This window comes from Aethalodelphis obliquidens, unplaced genomic scaffold (assembly GCF_003676395.1).
Source record: "Aethalodelphis obliquidens isolate GAN/ISIS:26980383/991018 unplaced genomic scaffold, ASM367639v1 scaffold7, whole genome shotgun sequence".
Lineage (NCBI taxonomy): Eukaryota > Metazoa > Chordata > Mammalia > Artiodactyla > Delphinidae > Aethalodelphis > Aethalodelphis obliquidens.
In genome coordinates, this window is record NW_020837951.1 from 7,913,407 (window position 1) to 7,937,846 (window position 24,440).

The window sequence follows — 24,440 nt, forward strand, 5'->3', positions numbered from 1 at the left end:
AGTGGAGGAGTAGCCCAGCCAGCAGATTCCAGCAAATGCTATCAGCTGCAGTGCCCCCTCCTGCCTGCAGGTGGGCAGAGGCTGGCAGCTGGGGAGCCAGGCAGGGCTGGGAACACTCACTTTTCTTCTCTCCTTCCAGGGCCACTGGAGAGCCGGAGGCTGGCGGGGACTATGTGAAGGTAAGAGGGGCCGGAAGGGGACACTGGAGGGCCCAGAGTCTGTTCCAGGAAGGGCAGAGTCCATTTCTGGCCTGGTTAGGAGCCAGATCTCACCGACTGTTCCCAGGAGGAGAAGGTCTGGGAGTCAGGGCAGCGTGTGGGGTCTGCTTTCAATCCCAGCATCTTCTTCCCATGCCTTCCATCATTCTTTCCTGGCCCCAAACTCAGGACTTCCCAATGTTTGTTACTACCAGACTCCATCCAGCTGCCAGCTGGACAGGGCCCCGAGGGTGGCTCCTTGCGAAGACCGGCTCTAATCCCACTTGGTCTCTGAGCGTGTGGTGCTGGTGCCGGGAGGCGGCAGCAGGAAAGGATGACTCAGTTCCTCATCACAGATAATGGGCACAGTCACATCGATCATGAGCTTAATTTGTCCTGGGCACTGGGAATGTTGAAAATGCAGTTTTGAAGTAATAACGATAACAATAACACGACATAACATTTCGAGTGCCTATTGTGTGCAGAGCCCTGTGCAGGCTGCTAGCACTGGGAGTCACTTCTGAGCTCTTTACATAGATGAGGTCTTTGACTTCTTCCCTCATCACTGGGCAGTGAGGGCTTTCTTGTGCCCATTTACAGATGGGAAATTTGAGGCCCAGAGAAGTGCAGTGATTTGCCCACCACCACACAGCTACTGCAGGGCAGAGCTGGGATTGCTGTCCAAGTTTATTTGATGCCAAGACCATGGACAGAGCCCTTGGCCTTCCACACCCCGGAGCACCCACCCTGAGCGAGGTCCCCTGCCGAATATGGAGCACACAGCAGAGGGCAAGGAGCGCCAGGCCCTGTGTTCCAAGGGCTCCTGGCCCATGTGGGGACCAGGGCAGAACCACACAATGGTTTGGGCTTGTGTTTTGTAATTTAGCAGACCCAAATTTTAGTCCCAGATCTGCCACTTATTTGCCACATGACTTTGGGTGTGTCACCTCTCTGAGCCTCAGTGTTCACCTGTATGAAATGGGGTAACAGTGGTGCTTCCAAACCAGGGTTGCTATGGGCTCAATGAGTCCATGCCCATGAAGGGGAGATCTGGGCCTGGAACAGAGCAGGCCAGGCTGGTTCCTGACCCCAGGGCATTCCATCACCCAAGATGCTGCCTGTAAAGCTCCGTGTAAGTGACTAGTAATGAGCTCTGTGGGAAGTGCTCACACTGCTGTCTCCCACCATCCCCAGAAGGCTCAGATAAGAAGCCATTGGAGCTCCAGAGGTAGGGGACGATTTTCAGCTCAGGAGCTGGGGATGAGGAGATCAAGGAAGGCTTTCTGGAGGAGGAGGCATTGAAGCCAAGCCATTGCAGTTGACCGGGAATATTCACCAACATCCTCTCTCCAAACAGAAAGCTGGAAAGGAGATAAAGATAAGCAGAGATGGGTGGTAGAGTGATCCAGGCAGAGGTAAGAGTGTGGGCGCGGTCAGAAAGCAAGCTTGAGTGAGCCCGGGAAATGCAGCCCAGGGCTGTAGCAAGTTGAGCAGGAGCTGCTCCCAGGATTTGGGCCCTGGCTCCTCATTCCGAGCCCTGACACCACAGGGGGGACAGAGGCCTCAGGTAGAACCAGCACCAAAGCCAGTGGTGGACCACACAGGGGCATATTTCAGCACCCCATAAATCCCAGCTGCCTGGAAAGGTAATGAGATCCCCATCACTGATGGTAGTGAGATCCCTGTGAGGATTAGCTTTGTATTTTTCCCTTAGTTTACTGGGCTGAAAAATGTAATTTAAAAATGCTATAAAAGAAATAATACCTGCTCAGTGGAGCTGATTAAAGAATCCCTTGAAGTATGAACTCAAAGCAATGTTAGTTGTGGCTTCAAGCCTCAGAAGAGGGTGGAATCAATAGTCGGTTACCAAAAGTCCATTCCTGACCTTACGTACTCAGCTTCCAGAGCTCCAGGGTTTCTCAGATCGTGATGTGAGTACTTTGATTCTAAGGCAAGGATTCTAAAGTTCCAAGACCGTAAAACTCCAAGCTCCATGCTCAGAGCTTCAGATGTATTTACAGAAAATAATCAAATATCTGAGACCCAGAGAGGTGGACTCACCTGCCTAAGGTCACACAGCCTGTCAAAAGGATTTGAACTCCAGGCCAGACTGATGCAGAGTCAGTGATGACTCCCTTTGTGCAGAAGAGCCTATGATTCTAGCACCAAAAGTCCAGATTCTAAGACACTAAGCTTGAAAACAATAGCAAGCATTTATTGAGCACTTGTTTTATGTCTGGCAACTTACATGCATCAGCTCAGCCAATGCTGACAAGAGTTCTGTGAGGTCAGCACAGGTATGTTTTCCAGATGAGTAAATCTGGGCTCCAGGAGAAGGGACTTGGTTGGGTGGAGGTGGGGCACCGCTAGTTGAACCCAGATTGATTCCCAAACCATTGAGCCTTACTGAGTCTCTGCCCTCCCCACCCCCCACAAGTCTGTCAGTGGAATATCCCGCAATTCCCAGCAGAGTCCCTGATTCCAAATCAGAGATGAGAAATCCTGGGCTCTGGGAGATTTCCTGAGGCCACAAAGGATTTGGTCAAACATATACAGGGATTTTTCCAGCTTTAGATATGATTTAGTTCAAAGTCTCTGCCCGCTCCGGGTCAGTGAGGGGTGAGACGAGTGGGGGCGGCAGGACACCCCCCCTCCCTTGCCGACCCAGGGGTCCCCACCCCATCCTTCTGCCCCCCGTGAAGCCCCCCTTGGCAGGTCCCCCGTTCAGCATCCCCAGACTACGGGCTGCCGGGGCGCGCGGGGCTGGAGCTCTGGGGGCTAGGGGCGGGGAGCCGGGGGCGGGCGGAGGGAGGAACAATGGCCCCCTCCCCTCCCGGGGCCGGCAGGAGGGTGGGGTCTCCCCGCCCCGCCTCCCCGCTCCTCCCCCGACAAGGCGATGAGGTAATCGCGCCGCCGAGAGGCAAGCGCAGCCGGTGCCCAGCCCGGTCGGTCCCGCGCCCCTGCCCCGCCGGCAGCCGTCCCCTGCACAGTCCCGGCCCTGGCCGCCCGGCCCCACCATGACCGAGCGGTGCAGCCTGTGGAGCGCCCTGTCGGCCGCCGCCTGCTGCTTCTACCGCGGCTCCTTCGTGCAGGTGCAGGTGAGGGGGCGGCTCGGCCCCCGCCAGGCGCTCCGGGCTGGGACCCCTGGCCGCTCGCCCCCGGAGCCGGGGAGCCGCAGCCCGTGACGCCGCGCAGGGTCCGGCCAGGCAGGGGCTGCGGGCTGCAGGCTGAGGGCTGCGGGAGGGGGCGGGGTCGCCCCAACCTCACCTCTGGGCGCCCAGACGCTCCGCAGGGTGAGGGTCCAGCTGCCACTCCCGAGACTCGGGGCTGCGGAGGCTACCGTTCCGGTCCTGCCTCCTCTGCAGGATGGAGCTGAGCTGGGGCGTTGGGTACCTGGAGATGAGGTCCCCGGCGTCCTGCCGGTCCTCCAGCGAGCACTCCGGCCCCTGCGGCTGACCCGGGCAGCCTGACTCCCCATTGTACCGGGGGCGCTGGGCCGGGGTCCAAAGGCTGAGTGAGGGGTGGGAAGCTGGGGGGATGCTGCGGGTGCCGAGGCTGGGGCCAGAGCGCCTGCAACCCTCCTGCCCTCTAGGTGGGCTTGGACGTGCTCCGGGCGCGGGTCTCCTAGCCTAGCTGGCCGGTCAGTGCGGGACGGCGCCGTGGCGGTGAAAGGGTTAAACGGAAGGGGGTGGAGGGGAGGACCCGGACCCCGCCTCTCTGCGGAGCATCATCTGCGGATGGCTTTGCTTAGGGTTGCGAGACTTAAGGGAGCTAGAGGGGACTTGCTGGGCACCGGCTGGTGAGAAGGGGTTAAGACCCTGACTCGGGGTCTCCGCGCTTTTGCTTCCCGAGCCCCCTGGGGGACGCGGGGCGCATCACCTCTGCGCTCCCCCAGGCTCACACACGCTCCGAGCCCGCCTGAATGACTGCCCCGCCGGCGGCTGAGCGCAGCATCCCCGCACCCGCCAATCAGGAGCTCGCAGGCCGGGAGGCGGTGAGATCATCTCTGGCCAATAGCAGTGCAGCGGGAGCAGGGATGCTGCATTCGCGCCCCAGCACCCACCCTCCTTGGGAGCTAGGGACCCCCGGGTCGAAGGTGAGGAATCACAGAGACCCTAGGGTTCCCTAACCTCAGGTGTGTGGGAGGACCAAGTTTGTCCCTCCAGGTTCTCCCTGACCATTGATTATGGTTGGAAAAGTGGAGCCCGGTCTCCCACCCACCATTTACAGATGAAGCTACCCAGGCCCAGAAAGGGAAACTGATTGGCTCAAGGTCATACAGTGGCAGGCAGAGTCTCGAGGCCAGGTTCTTTACCACACAGCCCCTCCCCTTCTTTGCCCCCTGTCCCCCTTGCTCCAGCTGTGGAACTGGGGCAACTTCTCAATTGCATGCTCTTTGTCAAGGAGGAGTCTCCCCTGTGACTTCCACTGTTCCCTCTCCAGGGTGTGGTGTGGTATAGGGGAGGGGCCAGGACCCTGAAGAATAGGGAACCCCATGGAGGAGTGTAGGTATCTGAGTTAGCTAATCTCAGTTCACCCCGGACCTCCCTGCCTTTCTGGGGTATTGGTTTCTACCCTGGGCGGAGGATGTACAGAATCCCCATCCTCAGGCCTTGCCTTTTCTGGAGCACTCATCTCCATCATCCACTCCCACCATCGGTCGCCAGAGCCCTACAGGTACCTCAAAGCCCAAATTTGTATGGGCCCATCCCCAAGCTGCTCCTGCCCCAGCCTTGCCCACCTTGGAGAGTGTCTCATTGTCCTCCCAGGCTCTCTACCTGGAATCCTCTCTGACTCCTCCGCCCTCTTCCCCACACCAGATCAATGGTTGTGTAAACACCCTTCCCCCAATTCCCATCCCCATACCCCACCCTCCCCTGCCATTGCCTGGAAAACACTAGGCCATCTCCACGCAGTGGATGGAACCTGCCCCAACACTTTAGAAACCTTCTGCAGCTCTGCTGTGGCCTCTGGGTAAACCCCAGCTCCCCAAGGCAGCCTCACAGCCCTTACGCGCCTGCCCCTGCCACCCCCAGCCCTTTCGAAGCTTCTCCTCCCGCCCCCAGGGCCTTGGCTCTGCCTATAGGGCCCTGACTCTGCCACTGTCTTCCCAGAGCTCTTTCCTGCCCACCTGCCTGTCCCCACCCTGATGCTTTTGCTTGGCTCCATCCGGCCTCAGTGGGGACGGCACTTCTTCAGGGACTCCCTGACCAGATGAGGAGGGACATGCTCATCTGCTCCTGGAGCTCCCTGTGCGTCTCTGAACATCCAGAGATCCTGGGGTTGCTTGTCAGTATCTGTGTGGCTCCTCCAGGACAGAGGCCGCCTGTCCTGATGACCTTGGGCTCAGCCCTTGGCACAGGACCTGTCCCAGAGTAGAGGTTCAGTGTTGAAATAATGGAGTCAGAGACTCTAGATATCTCTGAAGCTGGGAACCACGATGTCTTGGCAGCAGTGTAGACTGAGGTAAATCAAGGCAGTGGGAGCAGAGGTGTGGAGAATGGAGCAGCAGGGTTAGGCTCTGAGAACTGTGAAAGGTCAGAGGAGGCAGGGACTGGACTAGAGGATGCTGGACCCTGGTGAGGAGCGGGTCCTGGAGAGAGATTGCCCTTTAGTGCCCCCCTTCATCTGTCCTGCTGCTTGGCCAGGTCTGGGCCATATCTTTCTGTCCTGAACCAGCCATGATTGCGGTCTGGAATTGGGGGAAGGGAGAGGAAGCAATGTTACGTGTTCTGGCAGTGACAAGGACATCTGTGGGCTAGTTGCAGTGCTCTGGAGTATTGTCTCCTTTCATCCTTGCAATCCTGTGAAGTAGGTTCTGCAATTGTTCCCATTTTACAGAGGAAGAAACTGAGGCCTGGGGAACTCGCAAGACAGCCAGGATTGGGCTGGGCTTCATGGTGGGGGCACACCTGGCAGCAGGGGCTCCCCTCCCCCTGTTCTTAGGCCTCCAACCCCAGGCCACAGTAACCAGGAAACCAGGAATCTCCCCCTTGGGCAGGTGGAAGGGGGTGTCCTGAGCATTATCTCCAGTGAGTGACCTCGGGCTTCCCTACTGGGCTGCAGTTTCCCCATCTAGCAAGGATTGCTTGAGACAGCAAGGAAGAAAGGGCTTTGGGAACTGTAGAGGACATCACAGGTGTCTTTAGGCAGGGGGGTGCTCTGCAACCGTGTTTGTAGCTGCCTCCTCGACGCCTGTATAAGTCACCGTCCCAGAATGTATCCTCGTTCATTCAGCCCTATTTTTGTCCATGCTTTTGCCTGGGTACCTGCTGTGTTATATACGTTTAGAAATCCTCCCTCCCTCCACTTCAAGATCAGTTTGGTGTCTTTGGTGCAGAATGAGTGTTTGTGATTGCCATCTCCTCCAGCAAGTCTTCCTGGACCACTCCACCTGGCCTAGACTTCATCTCCTCCCTTTGAAAAGCTACTCGGCACTTTGCCGCTGTCCAGTGTTGTGGTGCTGACCTCAAATGCTCATGTCGCTTTTTAAAAATATTTATTTATTTATTTGGCTGCGTCAGGTCTTAGTTGCAGCGCACAGGATTCTCTCTAGTTGTGGCATGCGGGCTCAGTAGTTGCAGTGTACAGGCTCTCTTGTTGTGGCACGCAAACTCTAAAGCGTGCTCTTAGTTGCCCCATGGCCTAGCTGCCCTGCGGCATGTGGGATCTTAGTTCCCTGATCAGGGATCGAACCTGTGTCCTCTGCATTGGAAGGTGGATCCTTAACCACTGGACCACCAGGGAAGTCCCTCAAATGCTCATGTCGCTTTTGCCTCCCCTCTTAGACTAGGAGCTTCCTTGAGGACAGGTTTATTTATTGACTTATCTACCCTGGCACATAGTTCAGAGCCTAGAACACAGTAGGCACTTTTTGGTGGATTTAATTGAGATTCCGTTACTCCTGCTGGGATAGGGACTCCTGCGTGAGGATCTGTGCCTAAGTGTTCCCAGGGTCCCAGGATGGAATGAGTTCACCTGGGGTGGTGGAGGTTGGGAGGGAAGGAGGAAGGGGCTTCAGTTTGGATGCCAACTTTTGCTGTCTCCTGCCCAGTTCTCCAAGGAGAAGTACATCCTGGACTCATCGCCTGAGAAATTGCACAAAGAGTTGGAGGAAGAGCTCAAACTCAGCAGCACGGATCTCCGCAGCCACGCCTGGTACCATGGCCGCATCCCCCGTGAGGTGAGCGGGCCCCGAGCTGGGACCTCAGCCCTAGACCCACCGCCTCAGCCAGCCCCAGCCCAGAGAAGCTCTGACTATTGTTTGGTGGGTTCAATCAGAGTAGCCTGGGATGAGGTCTAGTTCTGCCATTTACTGACTGTGTGACCTTGAACAAGTCACTTCACCTCTCTGAGCCCCAGTTTCCTTATCTATAAGATGGAGGATAATAATAGTGCCTACCTTAAAGGTTGGTTGAGAGAATTAAATGAACTAGTGCATGTGAAGTTCTTAACACGATGTCTGACATGCAGTGAGCTCAATGAACATTGTCCTTTATGGTGGTGGTTGTTATTATTACTACGATTATTTTTACTGTTATTGTTATAGGGCTATACATCAGCCTCTTGTGTGTCTGGTCAGTGCATATCAGTCCTTAGGCTGCTCAATTTTGACAAAGTTGAATTTCTGGGCTGAGGCTGATAGTCACCTGTTCCCTTTTACATTCATGCTGTAAATCTTTGTCGAGTATCAGCTCTGTCAGGTCCTGTGCTGGGCACCAAGGATGCAGAGATAAAATAGGCGGTGGCTTCCCTTGAGGGCTGGTATCCCAGGGTAGGGGTTGACAGGCAGGCAGACCGTCAGAGCCCAGTGGGAGAAGTGCAAGAATGGAGCACCCAGCAGGGAGTGTGGGCTGCCCCGAGGAAGGGGTGCTGAGGAGAGAGGCCATTATGAGATGGATAGGAGTTCACCAGGTGGGCAGGATGGGAAGGATGTTCCAGGCCGAGAAAGTAGCTTGAGGTACAAAGGCCCAGAGATGTGCCAGAGCACTGGGTGTTAGGAGGAATGAGGATTGAGAATCCACTCTGCCCAACGTGAGACCTGAGAAGGAGTAGGTCTGAGACCTGAGTTTCAGATCATGGCGACCCCCATCCCAGGGTGTTATGTCCTCCCACGCCTGAGCCTCTGTTTCCCGGACCCAGGGCCTCTGGCTGAGTTGCACCCTCTGAATCTGGGTCAGAGGGTGCAACTCCCAAGCTTCAGATATCTCTGTTCACTGTGTCCCCCAGATCCCGGGTCTGGCCCTCTCTGCCCCTGCCCCACCCCAGCCTGACCCTTGCCTCTCGCAGGTCTCCGAGACCCTGGTGCAGCGCAATGGTGACTTCCTCATCCGGGACTCGCTCACCAGCCTGGGCGACTATGTGCTCACCTGCCGCTGGCGCAACCAGGCCTTGCACTTCAAGATCAACAAGGTGGTGGTGAAGGCGGGTGAGAGCTACACCCACATCCAGTACCTGTTCGAGCAGGAGAGCTTCGACCACGTGCCGGCCCTTGTGCGGTATCACGTGGGCAGCCGCAAGGCTGTGTCAGAGCAGAGTGGAGCCATCATCTACTGCCCCGTCAACCGCACCTTCCCGCTGCGCTACCTGGAGGCCTGCTACGGCCTGGGCCAGGGCGGTGGCAAGGCTGCCAGCCCCGCCAGCCCCTCAGGCCCCAAGGGCAGCCACGTGAAGCGGCGCAGCGTCACCATGACCGACGGGCTCACCGCCGACAAGGTCACCCGCAGTGATGGCTGCCCCACCAGGTGAGTGAGAACCTATGCTAGGCCTCAGGCTCCCCATCTGTCAAATGGGGGTGTTGGTCATGAGAGTGCGGGAGAGAAAGGGGAGGCCCAGTCACACGGGTCTGAGGTGCTATGACTGCCCTGGAGCCTTGGTGTGTGGGGAAGGACAGGAGGAAGCTCAGGCTGTGCTGAGTAGAAGTCTGGAGCGCAGGTTGCCATCCCTGCTCTGCTACAACTAGCTGTGCACCCTTGGCCCTGGCATTCCTCCTCTCTTGCCTCCATGTTCCTACCTATAAAAGGCCCTCACTCAGAAAGCCCTCTCTGGCCTAGGGGGAGCCCTGGGTGCTGTCCTGTCCCAGGCAGGGGCCTGGTCCTGGTTGCCAGCCCACCCCACCCTACCAAACTAGGCCAAGGTGGGCATCAGGGCAGAGGGCTTTGCAGGATGCAAGCCATTGCACAGGGAATGGAATGTTCTCAGCGACATTTTTGATGACACCCAGTTGTCTGGGGCTAGGTGACACTGGGCACTGATCCCAGGAAAAGCCACAGCAGCCAATCATTCCTGAGGCCCTACTGTGTACCTGGCCCTCTCCTGGTGCTCTTGCGCCCAACTTCAGTGACTCCCACGTCCCCCTGGGAGGTGGCTTCTGTCCATGCCCCTACTTTGTAGATGAGGAAATAGGCTTGGAAAGGGGTAGCCGCTTGCTAGAGAGTGGTAGGACCCAGATTCTAACCCAGGCCCTCAACTCTGAAGTCTGTGCCCCTAATTTCTATGGCCTCCCTGGCTGTTTGCAGCAAGACCTGCTATCCTGTGCCACCAGCACTTGGATAGGTCCCATCTCCCTGGGCCTGGGCTGGGTGCTGTCGGCCAAGGAATCACTGGTTGGGTACCCTGTGGGGAGTAGCCACTTGGCCTGTGGTTTGGAACCAGTGATCAAAACGGTGCCAGGATCCACAGGCCATGTGTGCCCAAGGCATCCTGGGTATAGTATGGGAGCAGTGAGGAGGGGCCAGGCTGGTGGGCCTGGCTCCCTTGGCCTGCCCACCTTTCCTGCTAGCCCCTCTCCCCAGACTGTTCTGCAAGTTGGGGGCAAGGTTCCCAGGGAAGAGAACAGTTGTGCAGGTTGTGGACTGCACAAGCCTTTCCTCCTCTGGGCTTTAGTTTTTGTACCTGTCAGTTGGGAGGTTGGACTTGATAATCTCCAAACCTTTTCTGCCTTTGAAGTTCAGCAGATCTTGGATGGAGGCAGAGGTGGGGGTCCTAATACTAGCTGAGGACCCTGACCTCTGGGATCTCTGCTCATGAAGGTGTCTGCTCCACAGCACATCACTGCCCCACCCCCGGGAATCCATCCGCAACTGTGCACTCAGCATGGACCAGATCCCAGACCTGCACTCTCCCGTGTCCCCCATCTCTGAGAGCCCCAGCTCCCCCGCCTATAGTACCGGTATGTCCAGCAGAGGGGTTAGGGGCAGGTGGGGGGATCTGGTGGGAGTAGCCCTGTGTGTGCACGTGTGCACTATCTTTGACGACTTCTGTTATAGTATGTGATCATGTGTGTTTCTACCTCTTTTCTGAGAGCAATGCCCTGCAAGAGTTGACACTAAAAACTTGCCAGCAGAACTATCGATGTTGACGTGCAAAACATATCCATGGCTTGTTCATTCTGCAACAACTCATTGAGCCCCTGTTGGGTACCAGGCATTGTGCATGTGGTTTCCAGTGCATTCTCCTGAATGTTACTGAATCTGGCTCCAGTGCTGTGAAGTGCGTGTGGTCAGCAACACTCAGCCCCCATTGGTCAAGTGCCTCCGTGTGTGGTGCTCTGCCAGGCCCTGCATCAGCTGGGACTTAATGCGTCCCGGATTCCAAATGGTGGGCTCAGACCGGACTCGTCATGCTTGCTTTAGTCTTTTAAATAGACTTTTTCAGAAAAGTTCTAGATTCACAGCAAAATTGAGCAGGAAGCACAGAGCGCTGTGCTTTTTTTAAATACAAAGAAAATTTCTACTGTAGAAACATGCCACTAGTTCACTTCTGGAAGAAAACAAGTGTTTTCAACAGGCCATACTGCATATTGCCCACCTGGCAGGAAAAGCTCACAGACGGAGGTGCATCCCGGGAGGAACCTTTGCTGGGAGACACTGTTCCCATGTTGCTGTCTATATGGGTTGTCACAAATTCTTCTCTAAACACAGGCCTGGCAGCTTGTCATAACTGCCACCTTGCCTTCAAAACAACACCCTTGGGTGTAAATGTTAAAATGCCTTGCCACAAATTATTTATCGGACAATTTCTAAGCAACGCGGCTCAGGGAAGTACCCAGGAGTGAGGACTTAACACCTGGTTTTAAATCCCAGCTCTATGCTTTGCTGGCTGGGTGACCTCAGGCAGGTCAGCTGGCCTCTCTGAGCCTCAGTTTTCTCATCTGGAGAATGGAGATCATAAAAGTACTGACGCACAGGATGTTGAGAGGGTTAAACGGACTAATGTGCAGAGAAGGATCTCGTAGCCAGTAAGAGCTCAATAAACATCACCTCTAATTTTGGATGATGGTTACTGTTTTGACTGGTATATCTCCAGCATGTCACCAGTTCCCAGGACACATGTACTCAATAAATCGTTATTACTAATTCATTGAGAAATAATTCCATACGATGAACTCCAGCAAGTGCTTAGCTTTTCTGAATCACGGAAAGCTCCTTCAGGTAGCTCCGTCGTTCCCCAAGGCTACAGCAGCCTTAGGGTAGGGAAGTGAGACTCCTGGGGTCCAGGTAATTTCAGAGTACCACTGAGAGCTGGTCAGTGTGCCAGAGTCCGCTGGGCTGGGCCTGGGTCCAGGGAGGTGGGGCTATCACCCATGTAGGGTGGATGGAGCCTGTCCCTTGGGAAGGGGGTGGGGGAACCTCACTGCGTGGGGAGTCATGGAAACTAGTCCTCTCTCTTTATCTCCCTGCAGTGACCCGTGTCCACACCGCCCCTGCCGCCCCCTCAGCCACAGCGCTGCCTGCCTCCCCTGTCACCCGCCGCTCCAGTGAACCCCAGCTGTGTCCTGGAAGTGCCGGGGAGTCGGACAAGGGCCCTTACTCCAGCCCCCCCCACACCCGCTGCGAGGCCTCCCCATCACCGTCGCTCAGCAGCTACAGCGACCCGGACTCTGGCCATTACTGCCAGCTGCAGCCTCCTGTCCGTGGCAGCCGAGAGTGGGCAGCAGCCGAGGCCTCCAGCCGCCAGGCCAGGAGCTATGGGGAGAGGCTTAAGGAACTGTCAGAAAATGGGGCCCCCGAAGGGGACTGGAGTAGGACCTTCACAGTCCCCATCGTGGAAGCCACCTCTTCCTTCAACCCAGCTACCTTCCAGTCACTACTGATCCCCAAAGATAACCGGCCACTGGAGATGGGCCTCCTGCGTAAAGTCAAGGAGCTGCTGGCAGAGGTCGATGCCCGGACGCTGGCCCAGCATGTCACCAAGGTTGACTGCCTGGTAGGTGCTGGGTACACACTGGGGCAGGAGGAGCACCTCCATCCTCTGGCTTTGGGACAGGGGTCAGGGTGGTGAGGAGCTGGCCCCAAATTCCCAAGTATAGCGAATGGGCCTGGATTCTGACTTCATGGCCGTCCTTCACTTGCTGTGTGACTCTGACTAATCACTTTACCTGGGCCCCAATTTTCTCCTTTAAAAAAAGCAAAAACCGAGATATTCTTGTCAGTTTGGCACTGGAACCGAGGAGTCCTGAAAGCCAGTGGCGTCTGGCTGCCTGGGACACTTTCTGAGCCTGGTGAAAGTCAGTCTGGCTGGTCCAGGGAATATAACAGGCCCGACTTCCCGTGTCCACCCCCCCTAGTGGACAAAACTCATTGCCTAGGTCCATAAATTGTGAATGCCTGGGCCTTTGCTTTGAATGGATCTTGACCATCTAAGGACCCTGACTTGCTCTCAGTCTCAGTTTCTCTCTCTGAACTTTGTGGCGGGAGGGCACTGACTGCTTGGTTGCACTGGTCTCTGAGCTCAAGAAGCAAGAAAAGAAACAGTGCTGAGAGGTAGCTCTGTGAAGAGTGCTAGGCGTGAAGGGAGCAGCCCTGGGGTCTAGGCCCACTGTGTGACCTTGGACAAGCCCTTTCCCCACCGACCTCAGGTTTGCCTTCTGGAATAAGGGTGTCCTGGGCACCTCTGGCCCATGTCAGACACCTCTGGGCATTTTCCCATTTATCCCGCGTTTCACAGATGGGGAGAATGAGGCTCATTTTGCTCCATGTCAGAGGGTTAGCAGTAGAGCTGGAATTCAAACCCAGCCTCCCAGCCAGGCTGCCCTCCAAGATAAAGCTCCCTGACTCCCAGATGGCTTGAGCTAGCCGTGACAGAAAATTAATCAGCCCTCTGGGCGTCCTTGTAGGTTGCTAGGATACTGGGCGTTACCGAGGAGATGCAGACCCTAATGGGAGTCCGCTGGGGCATGGAGCTGCTCACTCTCCCCCATGGCCGGCAGCTACGACTAGACCTGCTGGAAAGGTAAGGCGAGTACACAAGGGGACTCACGGGGAACCCCCTGGGCTACCGCGCGGCCCTTCGCTGTGGCCGGTTGGCCAATCACAGTCTCTCACCCCGGCTCCCAGGGATTCTGGCCACGCCCCCTATCCCATTGACCAATCGCTCCTTCTCCATATCCAGCTCCAAGTAATCTTGGTTTCCCAAAGACCGAGTCCTTTATCTCCGAATTCACATTTTGCATCCTCTTGACCGATCACAATCTGTGAGCCTGGCCCTCTCATCAGCTCTGGCTTCTCTCCTTTTCTTTCTTAGAACAGCTCTACCAGATGATTTCCGATGATTTCCGCTGATCGGTCGCAAGCCTCTCAGCCTGGCGCTCTAGGGCCTCTGGCCCCGCCCCCTGACTTATACTGACCAATCAGAAGCCCTTAACTTTGCTTTTCCTCACTCTGGCCGCGCCCCCTAATCTCATTGACCCTTTACAATCTCTCGCTTTTGGCTCTGCCCTCCGCCCCTCAGCTCTCAACCACAAGGACCCCCAACCCTAGGTCCCTGGCCCCGCCCCTCTGACCTGGCTGCTCCGACAGGTTCCACACCATGTCCATCATGCTGGCCGTGGACATTCTGGGCTGCGCGGGCTCCGCTGAGGAGCGGGCAGCTCTTCTGCACAAGACCATCCAGCTGGCGGCCGAGCTTCGGGGGACCATGGGAAACATGTTCAGCTTCGCTGCAGTCATGGGCGCCCTAGATATGGCCCAGGTACTGAGGGGCCCACACAGAGCTGGGCATAAGCTAGTCTCTGTCCGGAGGAGCCCTAGGATGTGTTCCTTTGGGATAGCTGTATATTGAATCAGGAAGAACTTTGTGACCTTCTAGGCAGCATTGGTGACAGGGTAACTGGGAGCACTGAGTCCTTTAAGTGCTGACCTGCTCCCAGACAAAGTCTTCCCTTTTCCCTGCTCTCAGTTTCCCTACCTGTAAAATGAATGAGGAGCATTATATGAGTTTAAAGAATAAATATAAAACGGCACTCATTTAGCAAGCACTGACTATATGCTAGGCACTACATCGAGTACTTTAGAAGCACCAATTCCTCAAAAAAAAATCTCATGAAGGGAGTGCCTTTACTGTTCTCATTTCACTTATGGAGAAACTGAGGCAGAGCAGTACTTGCCTAAAGTCACATTCAGAGGCCGAAAAAGTTGGGATTCAAACTAGGTCTGTCTAATTTCACAGCCCGGACCTCATCCACACTACACTTCCTCTCCTTTGCCTCGTCAACAGTGACAGCAGGATCCCAGAGCAGTGGCTCAACTCCCAGCTCTGCCACTTATTTTTGGAATGACCTTGGGCAAGTCATTCGCCTCTCTGAGCCTGAGTTCCCTCATCTGTAAAATGGGTTGTTGGGAGAGCTTCATGGGAAACGTGTGAAAAGCAGTCAGCACTGTCCCAGATTCATGAATGGTGACTATACTAATAATTATTATCCCATATTTGGGTGTCCGCTGGGCAGAGTTGCCTGTGGCCCCAGCAGGCCCCTTCCCTGGCCGGTCGCTCACAGTCTGGTCTCCCCAGATTGCCCGGCTGGAGCAGACATGGGTGACTCTGCGGCAGCGACACACAGAGGGAGCCATCCTCTACGAGAAGAAGCTCAAGCCATTTCTCAAGAGCCTCAATGAAGGCAAAGGTACCTCTCCCACCTGGCTACGTGACCTTGGACAGGTTCCAGCCCTCTCTGGGCCAGCAAAGACTCTCCCCGTGGGGAGGATGATGAGGGCTTGACTGAGCTTTGTGCAGGCTGTCCCCCCACTCACTTTCTGCATCTGGCAACCGTGTGTGCCACGTCCAGGTCCAGCCTCAGCCCCTGAGCTCGGCCAAGGCTGCAGTGGGTTCAGCTGGAGGAATCCGAAGGGTTTGTCTCAGGAGTCAGAATCCCTGGGGGCTCTCTCTGGGACCTCAGGCAGGCCCTTTCCCCTAAAACATCCTCGGTTTCTGGGACCCTGGTGGATGGCTGGGCCCTCGGAGACCTCTGAGCACCGTGTGTCCCTCCCTGCAGAAGGCCCGCCGCTGAGCAACACCACATTTCCTCACGTGCTGCCACTCATCACTCTGCTGGAGTGTGACTCCGCCCCGGCCGAGGGCCCCGAGCCCTGGGGCAGCACAGAGCACGGCGTGGAGGTGGTGCTGGCCCACCTGGAGGCTGCCCGCACCGTGGCACACCACGGCGGCCTGTATCACACCAATGCCGAGGTCAAGCTGCAGGGTGAGTCATGGGTCGCAGCTGCGGGCGATCCCGCCACTGATCCTGCCAGCCTGGGCCTCCCTCCACATGATTTGCTTTCCCCTCTCCTCCAAACACCCCTTCACATTTCTCCATCCCTCTTTCCTGCATGTTTCCCTGACTTCTTTTTCTCACCCCTTTTCTTCACTTATTCAGCAGTCTGACAAGCAGTTGTTAGTGGCAGGCACCAGGTTGGGTGCGGGGGACAAAGAGATGATTCAAAGAGCACCATAGCTGTGTATCTTAGCTTCTCTGAGCCTCAGCTTTCTCATCTGTGAAGTGGGCATCCTAACAGGCCTACTTTACAAGGTTGTTTACAAAGCACTCGGCCTGGGGCCCTGGGGCTGAGGCAGACCTGCCCTGCCTTCAAGGAGCTCACAGTCTAGTCAAAAAGTAGAACTCCTGGGCTTCCCTGGTGGCGCAGTAGTTAAGAATCCACCTGCCAATGCAGGGGACACAGGTTCGAGCCCTGGTCCAGGAAGATCCCACAGGCCACGGAGCAACTAAACCTGCGAGCTACAACTACTGAGCCTGCGCTCTAGAGCCCACGAGCCACAGCTACTGAAACCCGCACACCTAGAGCCCGTGCTCCACAACAAGAGAAGCTACCGCAATGAGAAGCCCACACACCACAACAAAGAGTAGCCCCCGCTCACCGCAGCTAGAGAAAGCCCGCGCACAGCAACAAAGACCCAACACAGCCAAAAATAAATAAAATAAAATAAATTAATTTTAAAGAAAGTAGAACTCCTCCTTGTGGAGGGAGAAGAGAGATAGCGTCTTCAGATAATCCATCTTTTACTTTTCTAGGCAGTATTTAAGTCACAAAAGTTCTCTGTAGACCAATTGGAAATAACAGCTGAGCAAAACCAAGATAAAACAAATCACCAACAATTACCTGGAGGTAAATACCGTGAGCATCTGGCATGTGTCTTTCCTGCCTTTCTTCTTCAGAAAGGACAAAAAAGAAACTACTTTTTTACATTTATTTACAAAATATATACACATTTCTTAGGAAAAATTTTGGAATTTACAGAAAAATACAAAAGAGAAAAGAAAAATCTCCCCCCCAAATTAATTTTTTTTTTTTTTTTGGTACATGGGCCTCTCACTGTTGTGGCCTCTCCCGTTGCGGAGCACAGGCTCCGGATGCGCAGGCTCAGCGGCCATGGCTCACGGGCCCAGCCGCTCCGCGGCATGTGGGATCTTCCCGGACTGGAGCACGAACCTGTGTCCCCTGCATCGTCAGGCGGACTCTCAACCACTGCGCCACCAGGGAAGCCCCCAAATTAATTTTAATATTTTATCTTCTAGTCATTTTTAAATTAGATGTTGCAAATAGTAGGACAAAGACTGGGTGCTAAACTGCTTGGTCATGTTCATCAGCAAACCTTGTGGGATCCCTGGTGGAGGTGGGGGGAGGTCCCTTGGAATGAGGCCCTGAGGCATGTGGTGGCTCCTAGCAGCAGTCCCAGCCTCCGCAGCTGGATGGTGGTTCCCTGACCCCTGTGCCCCACCCTGCAGGGTTCCAGGCCCGGCCAGAGCTCCTCGAGGTGTTCAGCACCGAGTTCCAGATGCGCCTCCTCTGGGGCAGCCAGGGCGCCAGCAGCAGCCAGGCCCGGCGCTATGAGAAGTTCGACAAGGTCCTCACTGCCCTGTCCCACAAACTGGAGCCTGCCGTCCGCTCTAGCGAGCTGTGACCCCCATGGACCCTTCCCCTCTGCAGCTGCGGGCAGCAACAGGGACAGAAGGGCACAGACCTTTTCCCAGAGCACCCCAGGGACACTGTGATCAGCCCGAGAACGTTCTGGGTTCAACTCCAGGATCTCCCTTGCACCTCCAGGGTCCTACGTGGAGTCTGGGCTCCATCCCACCTGCTACTCACTCACCAAGTTTTCCTTCAGGAAGAACTGGAACCCCTGTTTCTCCCTCCAGCTTCTGCTTCTCCCCTTCCTGCTGAGGTGCCCTGTATTTGAGCCACGGGAGGCTTCTCACACCTCCTCACTCTTCTCCAGGCACCTACCCCCGCCCCCTCACTGACACCAATGCCTCCCTCTGGCTGTAAATACATCTGTCTGTTCTGTAAATAGATGTACAGAAGCCGTGTTCTTTCTTTCATATAATAAACTTTTATGACTCTTTCTTCTGTCTCTCAGGGGGCTTTGGGGTAGAAGGAAGTGTCTTTTCTCAGGTGAAAGGTGGAAAAATTCATTCAAAAAATACTTATTCAGCACTTGAAACATTCCAGATTGTACCAGGATCCAGAGTTACAGCCAGTTCTTAAAACCCAGTCCCTGTCCTGGGGGAGCTCACAGACCAGAAGGGAGATCAACAGCTAATTCCAACCAGTAGGAGAAATAGTGACCTGCCCTGCTCCTTCCCCACTCCCTGCCTCAGGAGCCACAGCAAAGCATCCCACAAATGTACAACCCAGGATCCTAGATGTTTGGGTGGAAGGGCTTTATGAAATCTAAGATTCCAGCTACCCTCAGGAAAACAGAACTGGAGGGAGAAGGGACTTGCCCTGGGTCACAGCAGCAGAATGAGGAAGGCTGGAACCTGGGTGTCCTCGCCTGGAGTTCTTTCCTTTTCTCAACAGTGGGAACTACTAATTTCTTTTCAAGTTTTGAACCGTGGCCCCAGAAGTCTTCGTGTGTGTGTGTGTGTGTGTGTGTGTGTGTGTGTGTGTGTGTGTGTGTGTCAGGTGGGTGACGCAGGAAATCTTTGAGGAGGGCCGTGAAAGCAGTTGTCTTGTTTTCATGGGTAGGGGAGGTAGGCAATGTGGATCAGCATGATTCCAGGCCAGGCTGGAGGCCTGGGGACCCTGTTCACTGAATTTGAAACTACTGGGGTCCTTTACCTTATGAATCCTTTGACCAACAGAGGATGGATGACACAGTGCATTAGATCTTTGGCAGCAGCCAGACTTGGGCCCAGTTCACTAGCTGGTGGTGTTGGATAAGGGGGCCCTGTTGGGCCCTAAGTTCCTCCTCAATAAAATGGGGACAGTAACAGAACTGATCCCTTTGGGTTGCTGTTAAAGCACTTAATGCATGGTAGCTGCTAGGTAAGGGACTGCCATGTTTCATACATAATGGATTTTTTTTGGTCGCGCCATGCGGCATGCGGGATCCTAGTTCTCTGACCAGGGATCTAACCCGCGCCCCCTGCAGTGGAAGCACGGAGTCTTAACCACTGGACCACCAGGGAAGTCCCATAATGTATTTTCAGTGATCATTTATTGATTACTTTGTGAGCCAAAACACTTCACGTGCCTGTACCTCACTGAAATATCACCATTCCTCTATATGACAGGTACTGTTATCATAAGATATATAAGGCACCTAACGTTAACGGTACATAGTAGGTGCTCACCAAAAGCTATTAGCGCTCTTTAATCATATAAAAGGAAAAAAAAGAGCACAGAAAAGGTGTTTTGCAAGGTGTAAGGTGCCGCACAAGTTTTTGCTACTATTATTATGTCACCCTTTGTGGTCATAATCCTTCATTTATTATTCTTTCGGAGCTACTGTGATGGTCCCCTAGTTACCGTGGCCATGGAAACTCAGCCCGCAGTCCTGGATTGGACGGTTCGCGGGCTCCCCCTGGAGGCCACCTTCCGGGCCTGCAGAGGGAAGACCAGGAGGGCCTTTGAGAGGGGAGAGAAGGGAGCCGGGAGTTGTAGGCCACAGGCGATGGCTGCCTCGGAGCGATGCATTTCGGGAGTTGTAGTTCTCGGGAGAGGAGGTGGGCGGCCACAGACCCAGCTCCGGTCTCACCCGGATGGCGGCTGTGAGGCGCGGCAGCCGGCCCGGGGGCTCGCTCCTCGGGCTGCTCGGGCTGGTTTCGGCCGCGGCCGCCGCCTGGGACCTGACTTCGCTGCGCTGCAACTTCGGCGCCTTCTGCGAATGTGACTTCCGGCCCGACTTCCAGGGTGAGCAGCCGCGGGCGCCCGGACCGGAGCGGCCGGCGGACCGGGGAACCCTCGGACCCCGGGGGTGCGCCGGCGCCGGACCTGGAGAGTAGAACCGAGGGTGGGACCCCCAGACTTCCGGACGGCCAGGGCCAGAAGTGGGCCCGGCGTTGAGGGACCCTGAGAGCCTGGGGCACAGGACTTGGGGCGAGGGTTTGGGGATGCCTGTTTGGGGTCCAGGCAGAGCCCTGCCAGGGTGGAGAGAGGCCTTTGACAGCAGGGCCTTGGGGGGAAGTTTAGACCTCGCACTGGACTGGCCGTCAAGGAAGAAGCCTGCCTTGGAGATGGGCGGGAGTCTTGGGCAGACCCTCTTGACAGCTCGCGCCCACTTAGGGCTGAGCGCAATCCAGAGGGCCATCTGGTGGGGGCGCTGCTGAGCTGAGTCAGACCTGAGGGTGACTCTTGCGGCCGAGACCCCAAGGGCCGCACTCCTTTCCGCAGACAGCCTGTGAAAACGTCCCAGAACGCGGATCCCCAGACCAGGTTCCAGACATGACTTCCTTCCTGGAGCTCTTCCGTGGCGGGTGTGTGTCCTCAGCTCTGACACTGTCCTTGTGGCCCTAGGTCTGGAGTGTGACCTGGCACAGCACCTGGCGGGCCAGCATTTGGCCAGGGCGCTGGTGGTGAAGGCACTGAAGGCCTTCGTGCAGGATCCAGCCCCCACCAAGCCACTGGTCCTCTCTCTGCATGGCTGGACTGGCACCGGCAAGTCCTATGTCACCTCCCTGCTGGCACACTACCTCTTCCGGGGTGGCCTCCGCAGCCCCCACGTGCACCACTTTTCCCCGGTCATCCACTTCCCCCACCCCGGCCACCTGGAGCGCTACAAGGTAGGCTGGTTTTGTCCTGGACCACCATCCGCCTGCACTGTCGAGTGCTGGACCCTAGGGAAGGAGTGAGTCCTCAGCCCAGAGAGGGGAATCACTTGCTCCAGGCCACACAGCCAGTTGAAGCTTCACCCCTCAGGACCCACCCTGAACAAAGCTTGGGGTGGTACCACCCGGCAGGGAGTTCTTGATTTAATTCTTGGGGGCCAGTAGTGGCACCGACCTGCCAGGGTTGTTGTGAGGGACGTGGGCTTATAGAATTGCAGGTGTTATTTATTGAGCACTTACCTTTGCCAGACAGTCTGCATTATCTTCTGTCTGTAAAGCCCTTAGCCCCAATTGGAGGCTCAGAGTAAGCAATCAGGAAATCCAATTAGCTCTTACTACTGTTGTTGATTGCAAGGTACTTTCCAGGCTAATCTGTTTCAGTTGTCAACTCTGTCGGGAATGTTCAGGGAGCAGGAAGGAGCCTTCCCCTTTTTTTAGAAAACAGTAGGTGTCGGGGAAGGAGCCCTGAAAAGGCAAGTGAGAGGCCTGGGTCTGAGTCCCTGTCCTCTTGCTGACTTGCTGTGTGAGCTTGGACAAGTCTCTGCCCCTCTCTGGGCCACAGTTTCACCATCAGTCCCATTCAGGGATTGGTACTCTCTGGGAGACCATATCTTCCTGGGAAGGAGATTAATTCTTGCTTTGGGAAGAAATCTGGGATTGGGGGAGCATCTCCAGACACCCTCATACTCTTGCCTTTCTCCCACAGAAGGATCTGAAGAGCTGGGTCCAGGGAAACCTCACTGCCTGCAGCCGCTCTCTCTTCCTCTTCGATGAGATGGACAAGCTGGCCCCAGGCCTGATAGAGGTCCTGAGACCTTTCCTGGGGTCCTCCTGGGTTGTCTATGGGACCAACTATCGCAAAGCCATCTTCATCTTCATCAGGTGGGGCCGGCTTTGCAGCGGGCAGGGTGCAGGGACACTCGTCAGAGGTCTCAGCTCTCCAGTCTTGGCCTGTGGTCCCATAACAGAATACTGTTCCCCCAGGCCCACTGGGCTTTCCCAGAGTCCCCCACACCCTCACTGGTGACACTGTCATTCAAGGTGGTTGACTTCCCTTTGACATTCTCAAAGCCCATTCTGGGCTCAGTCTCTCTCTCTCTTTTTTAAATAAATGAATTTATTTATTTATTTATTTATGGCTGCGTTAGGTCTTCGTTGCTGTGCGCGGGCTTTCTCTGTGGCGAGCGGGGGCTACTCTTTGTTGCAGTGCGCGGGGCTTCTCATTGTGGTGGCTTCTCTTATTGCGGAGCACGGGCTCTAGGCGCGGGCTCAGTAGTTGCAGCTCACAGGCTCTAGAGTGCAGACTCAGTAGTTGTGGTGCACGGGCTTAGCTGCTCCACGGCATGTGGCATCTTCCTGTACCAGGGCTTGAACCCGTGTCCCCTGCATTGGCAGGCAGGTTCTTAACCACTGCCCACTGTTCCCTGGGCTCAGTCTCTTAATCCTCATTTCTTTGTGGAACCCTGCTGGGTTAAGAGTTTTCCCTCTTTTGTGGCCAAGGGGACACAGGCCTGGGAAAAACAGGACTAGAGTTTCAATCCCACCTCTAAGAGTCCTAGCTTTGTTTCCTCAGGCAAAACACTTCACCTCTCTGAGCTCCCACCTCCTCTTCTGAACAACTGGGCCAATCTTTTCTTTTTCTTTTTCTTTTTTTTTTTTTGCGGTATACGGGCCTCTCACTGTTGTGGCCTCTCCCATTGCGGAGCACAGGCTCAGCGGCCATGGCTCACGGGCCCAGCCACTCAGCGGCATGTGGGATCTTCCCGGACCGGGGCACGAACCCATGTCCCCTGCATCGGCAGGCAGACTCTCAACCACTGCGCCACCAGGGAAGCCCCAACACGGCCAATCTTAATGCCCCACTGTTCTCCTAGAGGCTGGGTGAGGGAAAGTCGGTAAGGGACCTAAAAGTGTTCTATAAACTGTAAAGTGTATGACACATATAGGCGAACTTCCAGGGGTCATGGTTAAGGGCACAAGCTCCGGAGAGGGGAAGTGGTTCCCGGGGTGTTTTGAGTGGGTTTGGCTCCTGCCAGCACTGAGCTGGGCCCCCAGGCTCAGGTCGCGTTAGGTGGCACGTGGGAAGCAAGGGCTACATCCTGTCCTCACTGTCTGCGTCCCCCGTGGTTTTTAGCAACACTGGCGGCGAGCAGATCAACCAGCTGGTGTTGGAGGCATGGCGCAGCCGCCGGGAGCGCGAGGAGATCCGCGTGCAGGAGCTGGAGCCGGTTATCTCCCAGGCTGTGCTGGACAACCCGAACCGTGAGTTCGGCCAAGGACCCCACCCCAGGGTGGTTTCCAGGCTGAGGTCTCACACCAATCACACGGAGGGATGGGCTGGGCTCCCTGGGGTGGGCCAGGCTCTCCCAGGTCTGATGCTCTGCCTACTGACCCGGTACTTCCCAGCCCAGGCTTTGGTGCCTGGAAGGTGGCTGGGAGGCTTAAGACCAGCCCCGTCCCTGCACTTCCTTCCTTTGGGGGTGGACAGGGCCCAGCTGATCCCCGTGAAGCACAGCCTCTTCCCATCGCTCCTTCCTGCAGATGGCTTCTGGCGCTCCGGCATCATGGAAGAGCATCTCCTGGATGCCCTGGTGCCCTTCCTACCTCTCCAGAGGCACCACGTGCAGCACTGTGTGCTCAACGAGCTGGCCCAGCTAGGCCTGGAGCCAAGGGATGAGGTCGTCCAGGCCGTGCTGGACAGCACCACCTTCTTCCCTGAGGACGAGCAGCTCTTTTCCTCCAATGGCTGCAAGACTGTGGCATCCCGGATCGCCTTCTTCCTCTGACTCTCCAGGCAGCATCCTTGTCTTCCTCTATCTGGCCAGGCCGTGAAGGAAAGCCCTGGGGCCTCTGCCAGAGGGTCCCTTGTCCTGTGCCTCCTGGGACCCAGAGCACAATATGAAGATGAGGAGGGCTGTTGGCTACCATGAAACAGAAGGGCAGGGCAGGCCCCGGCCTCTTCACTGGTCTGAGGGCATCTTGGCCTTTGCTTCCTTCCTCAGGGAAACCGCTAGTCGCCCCAGAACTTCAATGAGCCTTGACCTCACGCTCCAGCCTGAGCCTTCTTACAATGTGAATTTTAACTCAGGGACGGTGGCTCGTGGCTGCTCCTTCCTTCTCTGGTCTGTTACTCTCGGCCCTGGCTCGGGCACCACACCCCGACCCTCCACCCCACACCCTATGTCCCAGTATCGTAAAGCCAGGCTGAGACTTCTGTCTCTGGGAACAGAGGGACTCAAGTTGCCACTTGGACTGGGCTTTTCAAGTTTTTAATTTTGTAAACGAAGAGAACAAATACAATAAATTTAGCCATGGGACCAGAGGAATAAATTTAGCCACGGGACCAGAGGAATGCTGGCTGAGGTTCTCATTGCTCTGGAGGAGGCTGCCTTGCTGAGTGGCCAGTGGTAGGGGCAGAATCGCCCGCAGCCCAGCAAGAAGTGAAGGGGCCGAGCGGCCCCTTCAGACAGCAGCCTGACTGCTGGGGCTGGGGTTCTGTCTCAGGCCCTGGGTGGTCTGCGTGTTGCTGAGACTTGGGCTCAGTCCCCAGGTGACCTTGGTCTTGCCGGAACCTGGACTTGTGCTCTGGCTCCAGCTCTGGGCAGCCTTGGACTGGCTGGGCCTCTGGCTCTGGCCCTGGCCCTCAGTGGCCTCGGTGTTGCAGGGGCTCCAACTTGGGTCATAGAAAGTCTTGATCTTGCTGGGACTTTGGATCAGTCTCCAGCTCCAGTCCTGGGTGGCACCAGCCTTTCTGGGTCTCCAGTTCTGGCCATGGGCACCCTTGGCCTTTCTGAGCCTCTGCCTTGAGCCCTGGGTGGCCTTAGTCTTGTCGAGCTTTCGCCTTGGGCTCCAGGCGGCCTCGGTCCTGCTGGGCCTCTGGCTCTGGACCCAGATGGCCTCGG

At 55.9% G+C, this 24,440-nt stretch overlaps 3 protein-coding genes across 15 annotated transcripts in view; 2 read left to right on the plus strand and 1 right to left on the minus strand.

The window, feature by feature from the left end:
• Positions 1–17,832, plus strand: part of SH2D3C (SH2 domain containing 3C) — a 31,670-nt gene extending 13,838 nt beyond the window's left edge. For 2 of the 10 annotated variants that reach the window (XM_027104785.1, XM_027104784.1), the window contains exons 2-12: positions 140–179; positions 1,555–1,612; positions 7,252–7,380; positions 8,487–8,941; positions 10,229–10,368; positions 11,881–12,404; positions 13,315–13,430; positions 13,997–14,168; positions 14,985–15,096; positions 15,466–15,672; positions 17,215–17,832. In XM_027104785.1, the coding sequence (XP_026960586.1) occupies positions 1,586–1,612; positions 7,252–7,380; positions 8,487–8,941; positions 10,229–10,368; positions 11,881–12,404; positions 13,315–13,430; positions 13,997–14,168; positions 14,985–15,096; positions 15,466–15,672; positions 17,215–17,390 (2,058 nt within the window). In that variant the 5' untranslated portion in view covers positions 140–179; positions 1,555–1,585 and the 3' untranslated portion in view covers positions 17,391–17,832. The other 8 variants (XM_027104778.1, XM_027104782.1, XM_027104777.1 and 5 more) reach the window with 6 other exon arrangements.
• Positions 17,833–19,435: 1,603 nt separating this feature from the next.
• On the plus strand, positions 19,436–23,858 carry TOR2A (torsin family 2 member A). Of its 4 annotated transcripts, none has more exons than XM_027104790.1 (5): positions 19,443–19,624; positions 20,228–20,493; positions 21,245–21,343; positions 22,673–22,800; positions 23,080–23,330. In XM_027104790.1, the coding sequence occupies exons 1-5, from the start codon at positions 19,474–19,476 to the stop codon at positions 23,213–23,215; spliced, it is 780 nt and encodes a 259-aa protein (XP_026960591.1). In that variant the 5' UTR covers positions 19,443–19,473; the 3' UTR covers positions 23,216–23,330. The 4 variants fall into 4 exon arrangements, with proteins under 4 accessions (XP_026960593.1, XP_026960591.1, XP_026960590.1 ...); XM_027104789.1 differs by having other exon boundaries at positions 19,446–19,624; positions 21,245–21,420; positions 23,080–23,858; XM_027104791.1 differs by lacking the exon at positions 20,228–20,493 and adding an exon at positions 20,105–20,187 and having other exon boundaries at positions 19,531–19,624; positions 21,245–21,420; positions 23,080–23,858.
• Positions 23,859–23,877: 19 nt separating this feature from the next.
• Positions 23,878–24,440, minus strand: part of TTC16 (tetratricopeptide repeat domain 16) — a 12,775-nt gene continuing 12,212 nt past the window's right edge. Inside the window, 1 exon segment of the mRNA XM_027104787.1 lies at positions 23,878–24,440. This exon segment is cut by the window's right edge and continues 11 nt beyond it. Coding sequence (XP_026960588.1) covers positions 24,001–24,440 — 440 coding nt within the window. The 3' untranslated portion in view covers positions 23,878–24,000.